This window comes from Trematomus bernacchii, unplaced genomic scaffold (assembly GCF_902827165.1).
Source record: "Trematomus bernacchii unplaced genomic scaffold, fTreBer1.1, whole genome shotgun sequence".
Classification (NCBI taxonomy): domain Eukaryota; kingdom Metazoa; phylum Chordata; class Actinopteri; order Perciformes; family Nototheniidae; genus Trematomus; species Trematomus bernacchii.
Window position 1 is genome coordinate 1,863,314 of NW_022987614.1, and position 19,900 is coordinate 1,883,213.

General features: G+C 40.0%; 2 protein-coding genes across 3 annotated transcripts in view; both read right to left on the reverse strand.

The window, feature by feature from the left end:
- Window positions 1-751: 751 nt before the first annotated feature.
- LOC117483730 (tripartite motif-containing protein 16-like) lies at window positions 752-3,064 on the reverse strand. The gene has a single exon (XM_034132078.1). The coding sequence runs from the start codon at window positions 2,995-2,997 to the stop codon at window positions 1,330-1,332; it is 1,668 nt and encodes a 555-aa protein (XP_033987969.1). The 5' UTR covers window positions 2,998-3,064; the 3' UTR covers window positions 752-1,329.
- A 1,836-nt stretch (window positions 3,065-4,900) lies between these two features.
- LOC117483729 (extended synaptotagmin-2-like) overlaps window positions 4,901-19,900 on the reverse strand; it is a 56,289-nt gene continuing 41,289 nt past the window's right edge. Inside the window, exons 15-24 of one of the 2 annotated variants that reach the window (XM_034132076.1) lie at window positions 16,703-16,765; window positions 15,079-15,153; window positions 14,097-14,183; window positions 12,379-12,528; window positions 11,845-12,260; window positions 10,936-11,034; window positions 10,707-10,838; window positions 8,513-8,618; window positions 8,189-8,238; window positions 4,901-7,722 (exon numbers count right to left, since the gene is read on the reverse strand). In XM_034132076.1, the coding sequence (XP_033987967.1) occupies window positions 7,677-7,722; window positions 8,189-8,238; window positions 8,513-8,618; window positions 10,707-10,838; window positions 10,936-11,034; window positions 11,845-12,260; window positions 12,379-12,528; window positions 14,097-14,183; window positions 15,079-15,153; window positions 16,703-16,765 (1,224 nt within the window). In that variant the 3' untranslated portion in view covers window positions 4,901-7,676. The remainder of the gene's footprint in view (window positions 7,723-8,188; window positions 8,239-8,512; window positions 8,619-10,706; window positions 10,839-10,935; window positions 11,035-11,844; window positions 12,261-12,378; window positions 12,529-14,096; window positions 14,184-15,078; window positions 15,154-16,702; window positions 16,766-19,900) is intronic. The other variant, XM_034132077.1, reaches the window with a different exon arrangement.

A 19,900-nucleotide genomic window follows, 5' to 3' on the forward strand; every position in this document is an offset into this window, starting at 1 on the left:
GGAGAGGACTCTTTAAAGTAGAGACACTACATACTAATATACACCTGAACATCAGCAGGAGAGGACTCTTTAAAGTAGAGACACTACATACTGATATACACCTGAACATCATCAGGAGAGGACTTTTTAAAGTAGAGACACTACATACTGATATACACCTGAACATCAGCAGGAGAGGACTCTTTAAAGTAGAGACACTACATACTGATATACACCTGAACATCAGCAGGAGAGGACTCTTTAAAGTAGAGACACGACATACTGATATACACCTGAACATCAGCAGGAGAGGACTCTTTAAAGTAGAGACACTACATACTGATATACACCTGAACATCAGCAGGAGAGGACTCTTTAAAGTAGAGACACTACATACTGATATACACCTGAACATCAGGAGAGGACTCTTTAAAGTAGAGACACTACATTCTGATATACACCTGAACATCAGCAGGAGAGGACTCTTTAAAGTAGAGACACTACTTACTGATATACACCTGAACATCAGCAGGAGAGGACTCTTTAAAGTAGAGACACTACATACTGATATACACCTGAACATCAGGAGAGGACTCTTTAAAGTAGAGACACTACATACTGATATACACATTCATTTATTATTATTTTCTTAATCCTAAAAATAAATAAAAAATGCAAATATCTTGTTTTAGAAAAATAATTTACAAATATTTTTTAATTAAAAAAACAAAAGACTGAGATTTTTTCCTCTTAGCTTTTTTATTAACAAGAAAAACCTCAACATATTATTTTGTACAGACATGTACATGTGGCACTCATATCACATCTTGAAAATAGAAACACAATGTATTACAAACTCAACCTGTTAGCTTTTCTTTTAATGTGTTTTATTTCCTTCTTCAAACTTTCCTTTATGCATTCAACACTTTGAGACTTAGTAACACATTGAAGACATTTAGAATAAAATATCTACAATGAAAGAAGCTCTGGTGCTTTCTCTCTCTCATGCTTTACAATAGAAACAACAACATACAAATAAATCAATATCGATATTCAACAAATATTTAGAGCAAAGTTTACATTTCCATGCAGAGAAATATGAGTTGAGGTTAACAGAAATCCTCCTGAGCAGTGACAGCCTCCATGGCTAAACAGACACAGGAAGGAGCGCCGCCTAAAGAAACTCCAACATCTACAGAACAACTCATGAGAAGATGTTAAAGCACATCCCATAATGTTTGATTGACAGCTGATCTCTGTGCAGTGAAGACATGAACAATCAGCTCTCAGCAACAATGATGGACACACAATGAGTTTAAGAAGTAGAAGAGTTCCTCAAATGACTTCAGGCTATTTCAGTTTACAAAACTCAGCTGTGGCTCCATCACCATAAAGATAAACTCCAGCATGTAGCGGCTGAGTGAATGTGGTCTGGACTCTGTGGAGGAGAGTCATGGTTTCAGAGACGCTGTAGAAGGACAGAATACCTGCTCTGTGATCCAGGTACACTCCTACTCTGGAGGACTGAGGACCTGAGACGGGAGTGTGGATACTGTTGTAACGAAATGAATAACTGTTTTGGTGACACTCTAAGGACCAAGATTTGTCATTGTATCCAAATACACGTTCAAGCCCCCTCCCTGCTCTGCTGATATTCTTGTATGCGACTGCTACATGAACTCTTACCCCTCTCCACTCCACCTCCCAGTAACAACGTCCAGTCAGACTCTCTCTACTCAGGACCTGAGAATATACAGTGAATCTGTCTGGGTGACTAGAATAAGACTGATGTTGTTCCATGACTGTTGCTTTTCTGCTCCCCTCAGATAATACCAGCTGTGTGTGTGCTGTGTTTGGATCCAGAGTGATCTCCTGTGAATATTTTAAGAACCCAGCTCTGGTGGTGGGCTCTGCTGCTGACAGTAAAACATCCACTTCAGTCGGTGAGACGTTTGTCCATTCCTCTCTCAGGACGTCCTGTAGTTTGTCTCTGACTGCTGACAGGGCCGCCGTCACGTCCTCAAAGTAGCTCAGAGGACGGATGTTGATGCTGGAGGAGTGTGTAGGTTCACTGAGGGCTGACAGTGAGGGGTAGCTGTGCAGAAACTGGTTGTGATCCTCTGTGTGAGACAGCAGCTTCAGCTCAGCGTCTCTCCTCTTCAGCTCAGCCATCTCCTGCTCCAGCTTCTCCTGAAGCTCTTTGACTCGACTCACTTCACTCTTCTGCTGGGATCTGAGCTGCTGCTTCACATCAGAGCTTCTCTTCTCCATGAGACGGATCAGCTCAGTGAACATCTTCTCACTGTCCTCCACTGCTTTATCAGCAGAGCCATTGACGGCCTCCACCTCCTGCTGAAGCAGCTTCACCTCCTTCTCTCTGTCCTGGATTCTCTGCTGGATGTTTAGTCGACTCCCCTCCAGCTCTCTCTGCCTCTCAGTCCTTTCTGCTGCAGCTGACACCGTGTCGTGGCCTTTGTGTTCGTCCACAGAGCAGAGATAACAGATACACTGCTGATCAGTGCGGCAGAACATCTTCATCACCTCGTCGTGACGAGAGCAGATGTTCTCCTGGAGCTTCTTGGAGGGCTCCACCAGCTTGTGTTTTTTAAACGTAGCTGCGTCATAATGAGGCTGGAGGTGTTTGTCACAATAAGAGGCCAAACACTGCAGACAGGACTTACAGGCTCTCAGTTTTCTCCTAGTGCAGACATCACAGGCCACATCTTCAGCTCCAGCATAGCAGTGATCAGCAGGAGCAGCTTGGAGTCCAGTCTTCTTCAGCTCCTCCACTAAATCTGCTAACATGGTGTTTTTCAGCAGGACAGGCCTCGGTGTGAAGCTCTTTCTACACTGAGGGCAGCTGTAGACTTTCTTCTCATCCTCTTTATCCCAGTGGGTTTGAATACACTTCATGCAGTAGCTGTGTCCATAGGAAGTCGCCACCGGATCCTTCAGTAGATCCAGACAGATCGAACAAGAGAAGGTTTCCCGGTCCAGCTGAACTCCTTTCTGCGCCATTTCACCTCTCAGTGACTGCGAGTGTCTGAGTTTCACTTCCTGAAACCTGAAACTAGTGTGAGTGTGATCTGATCATGTGTGTGTGCAGTGAATAGGGCTTATCAGCTCATGCACTGGTTACACCCATCCTCCAGCTGCAGCTCTACAGGGGAGGGAACCAGGAAGTATGACGCAATTCATAAGGGGGAGCGTTGTTAAAGAGACAGTCCGCTCCAAAGTCCACTCTCACTGCTTCCTTCAGTAAATGTGAGAGTTTTCAGGCTGATCAAACTGTGAAAACACAAGGTGCTTTGAGGCTCTCTCGCTGACTTAATGAGAGATCTCTGCGAGTAAATTGAGGAAATTGAAATGAACACAGCAGCAAGCACTTTGTCCAGTCATGCTTGGAAGATCTACTACAACTGCAGCATATAGGCTGATGTCTTAAAACATGCATTAGTATAGTGCATATGAACATCCTTTGTAGGAGACAGTGGAAAAAGCTATGTTTTATAAGTTTCAATATGCATGAGAGCAGGAAGAAGACGGATAGCTCATCAGGGTTTTATAGTGGCAACGTGGCAGAGGACTATTACCCTGTTCCAAAGTCCTTATAATAAGTTAGTGAGGCTACAAGTCAATCCCACTGAGGGAAAACAAAGTGTTGGGGGCTGTTTTGCTGACTTCTTTAACCCTTTGTTAACCCTTTCATGCACACTTCTTGCAAGTAACATTGTTGATGAAATAACACAGTTACCTGCACACAGCAGCAAGAACTTTGTCCAGTTCTTCATTCAGCGACTTTTTAATATACTAAAACACCATCTTTTACATTCATACAGCCATGAAAGTTGTTCTGCATTACATATAATATAGCCTACTTGAATTCTTATCTGTGTTATCTGGGAGTGTGCAGGGTTTCTGTCAAGCATTGTAAGTCGTAAAACAGAGCTACTCTACCTCTATTATCAGCCCCAAACAGTACATTGTGCTATTGCATTTCTGTGTACTGTATTCTGTATTCCCTTACGGATAAGTAGTCTGCAATACAAATATGCCAAGTTGTAATATGAAATGTAGTGGGCCTAAAAACATCAGTGTCTAAACATGGGTCTGGTGTAATGAGAGCAGAGTGTGATACTTAAGGTGAAATATGAATTATTTAAGATGTAATTTGGACTTTTAATGGTTAAAAAAAAGGGACATTATTTTAAATAAACCTGAATTACCCTTAAATCTTTTATAAACACAATTAAGATTGGGTCATGAATGCATTTTTGCTGTGAGAGCAACATAAGTGATGAAGTCTAGCTGCCAAAAAAAAACAACACCTCAGAAATTAAATTGAGTATTTTTCTGATTTCTGAGATTTTATTTCAAAAGGTTAAAAAAAAAAAAAGTAAACTGCAGCTGTTTTTCAAATGGAGGTTTCCTGCTGTTGTTTTTGTGCTCCTTTGGATTTTTGATATGAATATCAGGTGTATATCAGTATGTAGTGTCTCTACTTTAAAGAGTCCTCTCCTGCTGATGTTCAGGTGTATATCAGTATGTAGTGTCTCTACTTTAAAGAGTCCTCTCTTGCTGATGTTCAGGTGTATATCAGTATGTTGTGTCTGTACTTTAAAGAGTCCTCTCCTGCTGATGTTCAGGTGTGTAGTGTCTCTACTTTAAAGAGTCCTCTCCTGCTGATGTTCAGGTGTATATCAGTATGTAGTGTCTCTACTTTAAAGAGTCCTCTCCTGCTGATGTTCAGATGTATATCAGTATGTAGTGTCTCTACTGGGACATGTCTCCATGCTTTAATGATCAGTTGTGATTGGTCGACCGCTTAGAGATGTCCCGCCCCTTAGCCTATCACGTACAATGTGTTGGAGCGCTAGCCAATAGCAGTGCAATGATAAATACAGAAATGATGAGAAACACAGTGCTGTACAGCTCCATGCTGCTATGGCCAGCTAAAGCTCTTTATTTCTTTTTAAAAGACATTTAGGAGACATTGTGACACATGAGGAAAAACCGTTGAAGCATCTTCTTATTTTTTTATACACGTAAATATCTCTTAAGGCACAAGATAAATTAAGAAGACGGGGAACAACAAAACCGCCTTTCAGAGAAGCTCTCGCATCCAAAAGAGAAAACAGTTTGATCCTTTCAAAATAAAACAGGAACAAGGAAGAGAAATGGGTGACAGCTGCAAAATACACGTAATAAAACATTACATACATAACAGAGCGTTCATACATGTGCGTAAAATACTTTCTTGATGGCAAGAGAGTGTATTTGAAAAGAAACGATATTATTTGCTGTTTTAAATACTAACATTTATGTTGTAGTTTGATATAAATCCCTTTTGAGCAAGTGCTGTGAAATCAATGCAGTTTTTAAACATGATATGCGCGGTAACAAATATATGTACACCAAATAAAATAAGTAAACGTGAATTTCAACAATTTCAAGACCTAAAAATGACACGTATTATTGACACGTTAAGACTCATGTTGATTCATAAACAACATGTGGAAAACTTGATTATAGCGGAACTCATGACGATATAAACCCAGACTGAAATGGTGACTAACTAAAAAAAAAAAAAAAAAAAAGCACATTTTTTTAAACCTTATTTCTAATTTTATGAGATGTCAATTAATTCCAATTTTCTCAATTTTAAAAGTAGTTATTTGTGGATTTATTTGTAATTATTTGATATTTTTCAGAAGATTTTATTTTATCCATTATTTGTCCATATTTATTGGCCAGTAAATAAAGCTTATCTTTCGCATATTTTTGACAATGTTACAAAAAGGGGACATTTTTTTGTGTTGCAGATAATTTCTCTTAGTTTGGGGACCAATGTGAATTTTTTAAATGTACTTTTTTGTGTATTAAAAAGCTTTTTAAAAATAAAAAAGCAATCAGAAGTGTTTTTATTAATGTGAAAAGTGGTGCAAACATATATTTGTACTAGGAATATTTTTGGTGTAAATTTAAAGTGTAAACTGTTAATGTGTACATTTTGTTAATGTCATTTTTTCCCAATTGTATCAGTTTTTCAAGCCACTTTTATTAGATTTCTTCTGTAATTTAAACATCACGAACACTGTCTTTATTCACTGGTTTATTCCTGTATTTTCAAAATAAAAGATATTCAAATAAACAAAAAACTGGATATCTTTTATTGTGAAAAACCGACAGGAAGTGATGTTTTCTTTAGGATAGCTACACATTAATCACATCACAAGCACTGTCTTTATTCACTGATTTATTCCTGTATTTTCAAAATAAAAGACAAAAAACTGGAGATATCTTATTGTGAAAAGCCGACAGGAAGTGATGGTTTCTTTATGATACACATTAATCGGGGAACATGACAATACCATAAATGTGTATAAAATGTGTTTTTGTACATAGTGGCTTTAGATAAATGAAGAAAATATGCGTGATAATTGCAATACTAATATTTGGGGAAATACGGATAAATCTGTCTGTTTTCAACTTCTAACTTTCATATTTAACAGAAAAAATAGGTCTTTTCTCATAAAGGAAGGGATCACTACTCCATAAATATGTTATTTATATAATTGCAATACATGACTCTCTAATTTGGCATTTTTTCAATTATAAATACTCTTAATTTGAGATAAGAACTACTCGCTAAAACCGACTGATGATCCCAGATAGATACAAAAAACACAAAATATTCAGCTTTAAAAACAATAACAATGGCCTTATTCTAGAATAACAACAGGTGTATTACCGGATACAAAAACTGTGGATTCAACACACCTTTTGTGTACTCAGTGGCGATTCTAGAGTCTGTGGGGGCCCTAGGCAAAAATTCACTGGGGGCCCCTCGAAACCAGCCATCAGTGGCGCCCCAACACACTCTTCTCCGCCCCCCCCCAGAGCGGAGCAAGGCAACGAAACTTAAAATAAGAAGCAGCATTTTACGGCGCGCTATGCATGGGGGCGCCTTGAGGGGGTTTCCCGACATGTCCTTGCAGTAAATGAAAGGGTGTTTCATGTTGTGGACCTTCTTAATCTACCTCCTTTGGGGGCCCCCTTCTGGTCCGGGGCCCCAAGCCCTGCCTTGCCTCTTTGCAAGCGGCGCCCCTGTGTGTACTTATACTTATCTTTAAGATGTTTTAAACACATGTTATCAAAGTGGAATTAAACCAGAGGAAAGCAAACGAGGGAAGAGAATACAAAAAATGACTTCTCGTCTCTTTGGTGGCGTCTAGAATGTTTTCAAAGAAATCAAAGAAAACGACAAACAATCATTTGGCCTGAATCTCTCTCAAACACGGCGCCCTCTTTAGTCGAGCGTCATCGTTTATATATTTACAAACTTTTACATATTTTACCGCAAAAAAATAGATTGTCTTCATCTACAGCTGGTATATATATTCTCCTATAAATATGGAATATATTTTCCACAGCAGTACATAGTAGTATTGGTGATATATTGAATATTCTACATGTGGAATACTCCCTTTAAAGCCTGGCTCTTCTTAAAGGGGAGGTCTGCCTTGCGACTGATGTGGTTAAATGGATCAAAGCTGCTTCTTCTTTACTTTGTACACTTAGTAAAAATAATAGATGTCTCGTATCATTGTGGTGATGATGATGATGATGATGATGATGATGGTTGTGGTGATGATGGTGATGATGATGATGATGGTGATTGTGATGGTTGTTTCGCTCTATAGTTGTTGAGGTTTCGTCAGACCATCTTCACTCAGCTCATACCTGCAGGAGGAGAAAGAGAAGCTTTTATTTTGAAAATCGGACAGATCCACGCTTTTATTTTGGAAATCTGACAGATACATGCTTTTATTTTGGAAGTCTGACAGATACATGCTTTTATTTTGAAAATCTGACAGATCCATGCTTTTATTTTGGAAATCTGACAGATACATGCTTTTATTTTGGAAATCTGACAGATACATGCTTTTATTTTGGAAGTCTGACAGATACATGCTTTTATTTTGAAAATCTGACAGATCCATGTTTTATTTTGGAAATCTGACAGATACATGCTTTTATTTTGAAAATCTGACAGATCCATGCTTTTATTTGGGAAATCTGACAGATACATGCTTTTATTTTTATTCAAAGATTTCTTAACAACATACATGAAACTGAGCTGTTTGTTGGTCTTCATATTTGTATGATCAGAGTTATATAAATAATAAGTGAGATATCAATCACTCACCATTGTGTCCAACCCTTAGACGTGTCCTCGTACGTCAAATCCACCAGAACCTGAGGAGAAAAGACAACAGAGCTTATTTAAAAATGCTACATCAAGTGTTTAAAAGACTGCAAACAGTTGATATGACATGAGCAGAATAATCTACCATCCTTGAAGATACTCTTGTAACACTATTTCAGGTAGATGAACAAACTGGAATATTGTCAAAACTCAAGATTTAAATCCATAATCCTCAAACAAAGACTGCTTTATAGATAATTGGATTGATTTCAAGACATTTCTGTGTTTAATGAAGCGTGTAGAATCTGTAGTGAGAGAGCGTACCTTTCCCAGAAGGCCTTTGTGTTTGGAGAGCAGTCCTCCTCCGTTCTTCACCGCGACGTCCAGAGTGCGTCTGTGGAGCTCCACGAGAGACACACTGAACTCATAGCTGAGGAGGAGAGGAAACATTACCAATCATCAGCTGCTAAAATACTACGTTTAAAAGCACAAGGCGCTTTCACACCGGAGTACTTTTCCCAGGAATAGTTCTGAAAAAAAAATTGAGAACCTTTTCACCCCTTTTTAGTCCCTGCTAGAGAGCAGGTACTTTCCTGGGGAGGAAAAGGTTCCAATTTCTGATTGGCTGGGCGAATTGCAAACCACGCCCCGTAAAACTCTGAAAAGTTTTTGTGAAGCCGCCATTTTATTTGCTCGCATTAGCATTATTATCATTAGCATTAGCCCAGCGCACAAACGGAGAGAGACTAACTTATGGCAACACAAAAGAAAGCGGAGCGGTGGAGTGATGAGGAGGTGTCTGCGCTTCTGGCGATTTACTCGGAAGGCTTCAGTAGAAGCTGCAGGGAGTCCCAGCAGCTTCTACTGAAGCCAGTCCCCAACTCCGGGGACTTCCGGCCGGGGACTTCGGGTGGCAGTATACGCCGTGAAGTTGTTTGCGGCCTGCCAGTAAACCCAAAGCAGAAGAAGAAGAAGTGACGTCAGCGGCTCCCTCAGGGACTTATTCCGGTGTGAACACGATTTACTAGATAGTTCCAGGAAATAAAAGTCCCGGGAACTATTCCTGGGAAAAGTACTTGGTGTGAAAACGCCTATAGTATTTATTTTCCTGCCACTCCAGACTATAAGGCAAGGCAAGTTTATTTATATAGCACTTTTCAACACAAGGCAATTCAAAGTGCTTTACAAAAATCAAAAACATTAAGAGCATAAAACACATTAGAAACATTAAAAAGCAAAGATAATTAAAAATAAATAAAAGTTACAAAGTCTTCAGCCTGGATTTCAAAGTAGTCAGAGTTGCAGCGGACCTGCAGGTTTCTGGGAGTTTGTTCCAGATATCTGACAATATCCCTCACCAAATGCTCACGGTTAGGGAATAATATGCTTAGGTATTCAACCTTCGACCCAGTTCATCATGTTCTCATCTCACTGTCTCCTTCCCATGGCATAGGTCTGCGGCCTTGGGTATCGCTGCTATCTCTCGTAAGGAGGGGCAGCTTGGGCGCATTGTTGTTGCCAGTCTATGACAGAGCACAAGCCGCCATGAGGTAGTTTACTGTTCAGGGACGTAGGTTCTCTGGCGCACATTCTTTCCTATGGACGAGAGCTCTAGTTAGATTCAGGGTCCATAATTGTTTAATCTCGCTGATGAAGAATGTTGATTATTACACTCCGAACTAGTTAAAACCTCGAGCTGCAGAAAGAGTTCTTCAGAATTGGTTTGGCAACCGCTGTGTCAACTCGTGACACACCACCTGTCTTGTCAATTCTCCGGCCGAAGCTCCAAATAAACCGTCAGTGTTTGCCATCAAAGCTCCAGCTCTCCTCGTGTCTCTTTGAGTCCTGACTCTCCATTGCTACAGAAGTTTCCCCCACCACACCCTCTGTGGGACTAATAAAGGGATTCTGATTCTGATTCTTGGACCGTCAATCAACAAATTAACTAAAGACAGCGTTTGGTGATATCATTTGCTCTCACCATCCCATCAAGTCACTGTTTTTTTTATCTACAAATCTACAAAGTGTTTTGTAAATATGTGGCTTGAAGGTTTCTGACAGTAAAATATGGGGGTAAAATGCCATTAGAGGAGGCCAAATGCAACGCTACCTTGTTAACAGACGATAACACCCCTTGTTGTTAAATACCAACCAACTATGTGCAATATATATATGCCGTTAATAACTGGCTATACCTGGCTGCTAAATCCTCAGAACTGTTACAGGATGTGCATTTTGTAAATTATTCAACTTTTTTTACTGTTATTTTTTTTCATGCATGCTTCTTAGGTAACATTACGCTGTCTTTGGCTCTTTTCTGCTGTAACAAATGTACATTTCCCCTCTGTGGGACTAATAAAGGGATTCTGATTCTGATTAATAACGACAGATTTCTCTGGTTTGACAATTGTTGGAAAGATTTGGGATAACTCCACACACTACATATCATAGATCTAGTTCTTTTTTGACTTTTAATGAAAATAAGTTGTCCAAAAAGGCCAGTGAAGGTGGGACTCACGTCTGGTCGTAAACGGGGTTGAGGGTCTTCTTGAAGGTGTGAGTTTTCCTCCTCCCTGACCTCCGTTTGTCGGGAAGCAGGTAGAGGCGGACGTACGGGTCCGAGCCGTGGTCCGTGAACGCTATCAGGTTTCTGAGGGAAGGGAAACAACAGATTATAACTGAAGACTTAAAAAACCCTCTCCTGATATATAGAGTCAGTAAAACTCCTGGTTCTGTGTTGTTCGTACCTGCAGCCGTGCACCACCACGATGAGTTTGTTCCTCTGGGAGGAGTGTCTGATAGTGAGCTGGATCTCACCCAGAGGGGAGTGACCGGGACCAGAACCACTGCAGAGAGAAGAGAGAGAGAGGAAGAGAGAGAGAGAGAGAGAGAGAGAGAGAGAGAATAGAGAAGAGAGAGAGAGAGAGAGAGGAGAGAGAGCGAGAAGAGAGAGAGAGAAGATCGATAGAGAGATCTCTCTGTCGAGAGAGAGAGAGAGACTATATTATCCTCTCTCTGCGAGTCTCTCTCTCGATCTCTAATCTATCGATCTCCTGTCCCACACTCCCTGGCTGTATACTAAGAACTGGATACACGTGGGAGGCGGGGTCTCGTTCTTTCATATGAGAGCTCTCTTTTGCGCATGAGGAACAAAATGGCCTGACATTCTCGAGAAGCAAAAACGTCACAAAATTACCCATCATTGCCTTGCTGTCAAGGACCGAAGTACCCCGTAGTATGTAGCTCATAGAGGGAGAGTTGCGTTTTTCCCGTAGCCCCGCCCCTGTCATTAAGCCCCTGCCCACCTTCGTGCTCAGTAGAATGATGGATAGGAAAAAATAAATCTAGATTCAGCTTTTAGTGGCATTTTTACAACTTTTAAGGACCGAATGATTCTAATAAGGGATGTAATAGTGTTCGTGCTGGGTAGTTTATTTTGTTTAAAAAAAATGATAAGCTGATTTACAGACTACTCTTTCCCGATGTTAGTCAATGGGGAAAAGTCTTTCTGGGCCGGGTGACGTCACGGACTGATACGGGAGTTGTAGTACCGCCGTTTGGGCACTTCCCTGGGGCTTGGTACACACAAACTGAAAGATTGACAATAAAGTTGACTTGACTTGAGATAAATTGATATGTGATAGTTTGATAGTTACTTCTGCAGCTGCGCGAGTCTCTGCTGGAGCTCCTGAGTGGCGTAAGGGTTGGAGATATCAGAAGCGATGCTTGGAGTCAGCTCTTTTCCTCCCGCCAGATATTGCTGCGACCCGGAAATGGCGAGATTAGAGGAGCTTCTCCCACTCAGAGCTAAACCTCCTCCTCTTCCTCCCTGCCCCAAATCAGTGCTCCCTACAGAGCGGTTCGGATCGTTGGCTTCTTTCCTTCGATTCATGACGTCCTGCGCCGACACTGAGGCGGAGCGAGGGATATCGAAGGTGGAGGAGGGAGGAACGGGGGAGTCGGAGGAAGAGGCGGCAGGTTGAGGGTTTGTTTTCTTGTTCTTGTTGACCTGCACTGAAGAGGGGGAGGAGGGTTCGGAGGAAGAGGGAGGGGTTTTGTCCAAGCTCAGCACCTGAAATTAAAACAGAATCAGAATCAGTGTAGAATCTGTGTTATATAATCATGTGCAATGCCTTGTGCCAAACATTTCCCAAATTGGGATCAATAAAGTACTTCTTCTCTTATCTTACCCTCAGAGCCATCTTCATCTTCAGCGTGCAGCTCGGGCCGGAGTTCTTGAGGGGGAAACGTTCATTTAAGGTCATTTCCTCGGCCTCCAGAAGGCGAGTCAGCGGCACCGTCAAAACGCCCAACGTACACTCGTGTTTCTCGTCTTTAATCTGGAAACACACGGAGGGGAAGTCATTGTTTTTGTCTTGAGTGTGTCTCGCCTTTACTGCGAATAATGTTTAGATTAGAGCAGCAAAGAAAATATTCAAAAAGACCCACAGAGAGAGGCTTTTTGGAGACAGTTTGCAGAATCAAACCATTAAATGATAGCAATTTTGTTTAAATCTTTATGAATAATTGGTCAAAGTACAATAACGAGCAGTTTCTCTATATAAAGTGGGGGTTTTAGGTAATTTCATCTTTAATTTGGACAGAGTTCGACATCTTCTTTCTTCACTGAATCGTCAAAATTAAGATCCAGAGTCTCTCCACAGACTGTCTCGCCTTTATTGCTTATATATTTTAGACTAAATTAGCAAGGAAAATATTTAAAAAGGCCCAAAGAGAGAGTCTTTTTTGAGACCGTTTGCAGAATTAAACCATTAAGTTATAGCCATTTTGATTAAATGTTGATGAATAAGTCAAACGTCAAAGTACAAAGTGGGGGTTATAGATAATTTAAAGGTCCCATGTCATGGCCATTTCTACTGATCATAATTCCATTGTTGAGGTCTACTAGAATAGATTTACATTGTTCAATGTTCCAAACTCACATTGGTTTCTCATACAGCATCTCTGTATAGTATGAACACTCTGTCCTACACGCCTTGTTGGAGCTCCTGCCCCCCCCGCCCCCTCCCTGTGAGCCCAGTGTGCTCTGATTGGTCAGCTCGCTGCTACAAGGAGCTGACAGTGGCTGCATCTCAGGTCGGTTAAATGGATTCCTTGCGTCCCTCACTTGCGTTGTTTCCCTGCGACTAGTCCCTCCCACCAGGGAAGCATGGAGAGACGCAAGGAAACCACGAGAAGCAGGGAAATTAGTTTTAAGAGCAATGGGACGTCGTTTCCTCCGGAGCGTCACGTGAAGCGACGTCCGTTTGTGATGACGCCGCACAGCTGATCGTCTGACAGCAGCTCTGTCCCCGTTGTTTTCACAAACACCCCCGCCTCTGTTAGTACACATTTACTGACATAAACATTTGTATAATCTGTTGTAGACCCAAATACATTAAATAAAATAAGAACTCATTCTCAAAAAATATAAACGTGGGGGGGGGGGGGGGGGGATGCTGAGGGGGCATGCCACAGTTTTTGCCGCGCTGCATTTAATCTTTAATTTGGACAAAGTACGACATCTTCTTTCTTCACTGAATCGTCCAAATTAAGATCCAGAGTCTCCCCATAGACCAGGGGTACTCAAATCTTTTTATTAAAGGTCCACTTGTGAATTGTATACAAGGTCACTGGTCCGGATCAATGCCAGTAGAAATGGCACTGTTTGTCTGTAGCCGATGCCTTCAACCTCGGCAAAAAAGGCATTAGAAGCATTAAGAAAGACAAGGTAAACTTGCGGTTAACTTGCGGTCATGGTAATGGAACACAGGGTTCGGTACGGATCGGGACCTTGGTCCGGAGTTTGAGAAGCCCTGCCATAGACTGTCTCGCCTTTACTGCTTATAAAGTTTAGACTACAGTAGCAAAGAAAATATTAAAAAAAGACTAAGATTAGCCTCCGTACCTCGACCTCCAGCTCCTGGCTGCGGGGGTTATGGATCAGGAAGGTGAACGCCTCCTCCCACACCGGCTCATTGGTCTTATATCGGGTCTGAAGGAGGAAACAACAGAGAGGAGTTAGAGGGAAATTTGGGTAAACTGGTCACAAACTCCATTAAATACAAAATAATATGTTTTTTTGTATTTAATAAGATAGAACAAGTCTGAAAATGGCATTTTGTCCATTAAAATGTGTGAAGATTCAGCCAATTGCAAACGTATTGTACTGTTAGTTGCTCGCTAAATGTGCTAAGTTTAGCAGCTACAGTAGAGAATAGCTATCTTAGCATCGTTGGTGACATTATATTAAAATAAATTAACAGACTTATTGCATGAAAATTGTCTCCTAAATTACCACAGCGTATTTCTAAGGGAAAGTGCGCTGATAAGATATGATGATTTGTGTTTTACTTACAGAGCTGAATTCACCACACGGTTAGCCTAGCTTAGCATAAAGACTCAAAACTAGCTGGTCTTTATGCTAAGCTAGGCTAACAACACCCTGACTCTATCTTTGTACTTAATGCACGGACACAAGAAAGTAAGTTAACAACTTAAATTCACACAATGTTACAGTATCTGCTAACTAAAAGGCAAAGTTACCCCCAATCCATTTATTCCCATGACGTATTTCAAGTATTACTTTAGATAAAACGTACATAACTCTGTTGCGTTTTGAAATGAGGAGGATACATAAGATTATTACATTACATGACATGTTACTTGTTAGACGCTTTTATCCAAAGTGACTTACATACTCAATACTGTGGACAATCCCCACAGGAGCAATTTGGGGTGAAGTGTCTCAGGGACACAACGACATGCTGACTGCAGTGGGGTTTGAACCTGTGCTCCCCTGATCCGAACACCAACGCACTAACCCACTGCGCCACACGCCTCCCATTAAGGAGTATACTTCCTAAAATAACACCGTGTTTTGGTCTCACCTTGCTATCGTAGGACTTGTGTCCCACTCTGAACTGGACGAATGGATTTGGATCGCTGGTCACTTTTTTACCGGACTGCAGGAGAGGAAGAAAAACGTTTTACAAGCAAATAAATACACAAATATGAAGTCTTCAACTCTACAAGCTTTGGTAAAGATTGATCTCATATATAGCATATTCTTAACATAAAGAAATACAAGTAAACATCTGAAATTAAATCTAAAATTAAGTTGAGTATGTATGTTTTTATATATTAAAGTGTAAAATACGTTTTGCCAACATGAGATGGCGCTAACTGTACAGTATGTTTAAAGCTTTCAAAATGTGGATTTAGAGCTCATACAGTGTCATTTTGGGCTTTGGTATCTTATATGTTTACCAAGATACCAAACTACCCGGAGCTACTCTTCACATTTCAGTCAAACGTGAATCTTTTTAAGGAGAGGAGTTAGGAGGGAAAGTACATTGACATTAAATCAGTTTTTAACAAGATCAGAATCAGACGTATGAGTGTAAATGTAACTTTGGGAAACAATGTTGTTATTTACTACACACATTGTTAGACACAGTTTTAGTAAACAAACATGATTAGTGGAGTTCGTTAATGATTCCACAACAACAGTCAGTAAGTAGGTTCACTTCCTGTTAGGAACATCTCATTATATTATGATGTAATGAGCTTAGAAACATCACTCCCTGATATTTACAGAGACCTAATCTGTCCCAAAATCCTTACATTTGACTCCATTAAGAGTTTAGGATGTAAGGTGCTCCTTAATTAGAGAGTTGAACTCACACTGTACATTTGGTATTTATATTCCATTTAATATTTCATTCCTTACACATTCGCTTTATATTTTGTTACTGTACATTTGTATTTCAACATGTATATTCTCTACTTTTTTAATGCTATTTTATTTCTATTTGTGACGTTTGCATTTTGGATTGATTACTTCTAGTCTTTTAATTTCTGTAATGTACAACGCCTTGTCTTTTTATGATAGATAGATAGCATAGATAGAATGGGTAGGTAGGTAGGTAGGTAGGTAGGTAGGTAGGTAGGTAGGTAGGTAGGTAGGTAGGTAGGTAGGTAGGTAGGTAGGTAGGTAGGTAGGTAGGTAGGTAGGTAGGTAGGTAGGGTAGGTAGGGTAGGTAGGTAGGTAGGTAGGTAGGTAGGTAGGTAGGGTAGGTAGCTAGGTAGGTAGGTAGGGTAGGTATAGGTAGGTAGGTAGGTAGGTAGGTAGCTAGGTAGGTAGGTAGGGTAGGTAGGGTAGGTATAGGTAGGTAGGTAGGTAGGTAGGTAGGTAGGTAGGTAGGTAGGTAGGTAGGTAGGTAGGTAGGTAGGTAGGTAGATAGAATTATGCTGCTGGAACCCAAAATTAGGATCAATAAAGTATTTTCATCTAAAGTAACAGACAGAGAATCAGCACTTTTGAAACAGGGCTGAAACAGAGGGGATTATGGGATGCTGCAATGATCTGTTTGGTGTTTCAGCCAATCAGAGACAGGCTCTGTATATATCTGAGACCTATAATATATTGATGAAAAACAGTAAAATAGGGGACCTTTAAAGATAATAAACTGTGTTGCTCGGTGTCTCATTGATACGGGAGTGCTTGTTTACCTTCAGAGCTTTACTGACCGAGGTCTTCCTCAGCCCCGACTGGTTGAACTCTAACGGATTGCGCTTTGATTTTCCCCAGGAGAGAGCACACACACACATGGAAACACACACACCAGGAGGTTATTAGGGGAAAGAGGGGCATGCAGGGATGAGGAGGAGGATGAGGAAGACACCAATTGGACAGACAAAGAGACAACACAGATGATCACATGGTTAATTTCATTCCCCAATTAAAACCTGGACATGAGGAAAAACTAGAGTCCGACCAATACTGGATTTATCAGGCCGAAATTAATATATATATATATATATTTGTTTTAATATATATATATATATTTAAGGATACAATTCAAGATTTATTGCAAAGGAGGGGTTTTTCATTTAAATATAATTATATTTACGTTTTTTTTAAATCATGAACAAATTGAAATGTAATAATAATAAATAAAAAATAATAAAAATATGAAATGTATAATATGAAATAATAATACATAATAATAGTAATAAATAATATATAGTACAAAATAAAAATATAAAAATGAAATGTCTTATTATGTATATTATTTTAATTGTTGATTAAAAAAATCCACTATAGTTTAAAATAAAATTAAAAAATGTCAAAAGAAATAAAACATTACAATTTAATTTGTCTTGAATTATGTTAATACAAAAATATCTGCCATAAACCCAATTTTAAAGCATATTAGTTGGACTCTAGTTAAGACAGCATTAGATGGGAGTCATTGATTAACATGGAAAGAGATTGATGAATGAGGATCAGAGGAAAGAGACACCGGGTGACATTTATATGTGTATGTAGGCGGGAAATCCATTCATTTCAACGATAGTGTCAGATCGTTATCATCTCATCACAGGAACACACAGTGCAGGTTTGAAATCAATGTATCTCAGAAAAAAGTGTGGGGTTAAAAATGAAAAATTAAACGTTCAAATCAAATGTATTTAAGAGGATATTGTTGTCATTTTTTAAATATTGGATTTCCCTCATTATCCCCAAGGTTAGCTTTGAAGTAACATGGATACATGTGAAGTTAGGGTTATTATAGGGTTAGATTTTTAAAGTAAAACACAGACTTGTTGACAGGTAAACTGTAAAGGGACATATCATCAAAGCAGTGCTCATTAGAGACACCTAGTGGCAAACAGTGAGAACTACATCATGTGTTTCAGTGTTAAGGTCGTTTCTTGTCAACAGGTCTGTGCATTACTTTAAAATGAATGAAATAAAATAGCCACAGTTCTTCATGGAGGGGTTACAATGTGCTACTAAAGAGAATGGGTGTCTTCAGGGAGGATGGAGGGAAAGCAATCCAGAGAGAATTCAGCCTCCCTGCTCTCAGAGTCTCAAAGATAAGAAGAAACTAATTTGCACGAGAAACACAAAGGAATTGATGAAATCCTCTGCTTTATTGTATGCTATGCCTCTTAGGATGCACGCTTTTTCTTTGTATGTGACATCTCTAAGCGGTTGACCAATCACAACAGAGCCGGCCAGCTAACCAATCAGAGCAGACTGGGCTCTCGTTTCAGACAGAGGGTGAAAAGAGGTGAGGTTTTTCTCATGAGAAAAATAAAGAGCTTTTTGAACATTAAAGCATGGAGACATGTCCCAGTAGAGACACTACATACTGATATACACCTGAACATCAGCAGGAGAGGACTCTTTAAAGTAGAGACACTACATACTGATATACACCTGAACATCAGCAGGAGAGGACTCTTTAAAGTAGAGACACTACATACTGATATACACCTGAACATCAGCAGGAGAGGACTCTTTAAAGTAGAGACACTACATACTGATATAAACCTGAACATCAGCAGGAGAGGACTCTTTAAAGTAGAGACACTACATACTGATATACACCTGAACATCAGCAGGAGAGGACTCTTTAAAGTAGAGACACTACATACTGATATACACCTGAACATCAGCAGGAGAGGACTCTTTAAAGTAGAGACACTACATACTGATATACACCTGAACATCAGCAGGAGAGGACTCTTTAAAGTAGAGACACTACATACTGATATAAACCTGAACATCAGCAGGAGAGGACTCTTTAAAGTAGAGACACTACATACTGATATACACCTGAACATCAGCAGGAGAGGACTCTTTAAAGTAGAGACACTACATACTGATATACACCTGAACATCAGCAGGAGAGGACTCTTTAAAGTAGAGACACTACATACTGATATACACCTGAACATCAGCAGGAGAGGACTCTTTAAAGTAGAGACACTACATACTGATACACACCTGAACATCAGCAGGAGAGGACTCTTTAAAGTAGAGACACTACATACTGATATACACCTGAACATCAGCAGGAGAGGACTCTTTAAAGTAGAGACAACTACATACTGATATACACCTGAACATCAGCAGGAGAGGACTCTTTAAAGTAGAGACACTACATACTGATATACACCTGAACATCAGCAGGAGAGGACTCTTTAAAGTAGAGACACTACATACTGATATACACCTGAACATCAGCAGGAGAGGACTCTTTAAAGTAGAGACACTACATACTGATATACACCTGAACATCAGCAGGAGAGGACTCTTTAAAGTAGAGACACTACATACTGATATACACCTGAACATCAGCAGGAGAGGACTCTTTAAAGTAGAGACACTACATACTGATATACACCTGAACATCAGCAGGAGAGGACTCTTTAAAGTAGAGACACTACATACTGATATACACCTGAACATCAGCAGGAGAGGACTCTTTAAAGTAGAGACACTACATACTGATATACATGAGCATAGTATGACCCCTTTAAGCTAGAAAACGGTTCATTAACTTATGTAATTACTCGCTTGGATCACGAGTAAACAAAACGAAAGTGTTCCTTAGAGTGTGTCGAACCCCCTCTAGGTCATGAGGTATTTTTAAAGCAATCTGTGGGTGATAAGTCTTTTTGACCAACTGCTGCTTAGCTAGCGCTGTATTTAGCATGATTAGCATGTTGCTTCCGCCCACCACTGCTATGGTTTTCAAACACGGGTTATTCCTAAAACAAATAATGAATAAAATGATTGAATGAATTCTCATGCACGAGTCTGGATTCATGCTCATCAGGCAAACACTCCAAACGATTTCTTTTTTTAACAAACGTAACAAAAAGGGTAGCATGACGTCGAGCAGATGTTATCTA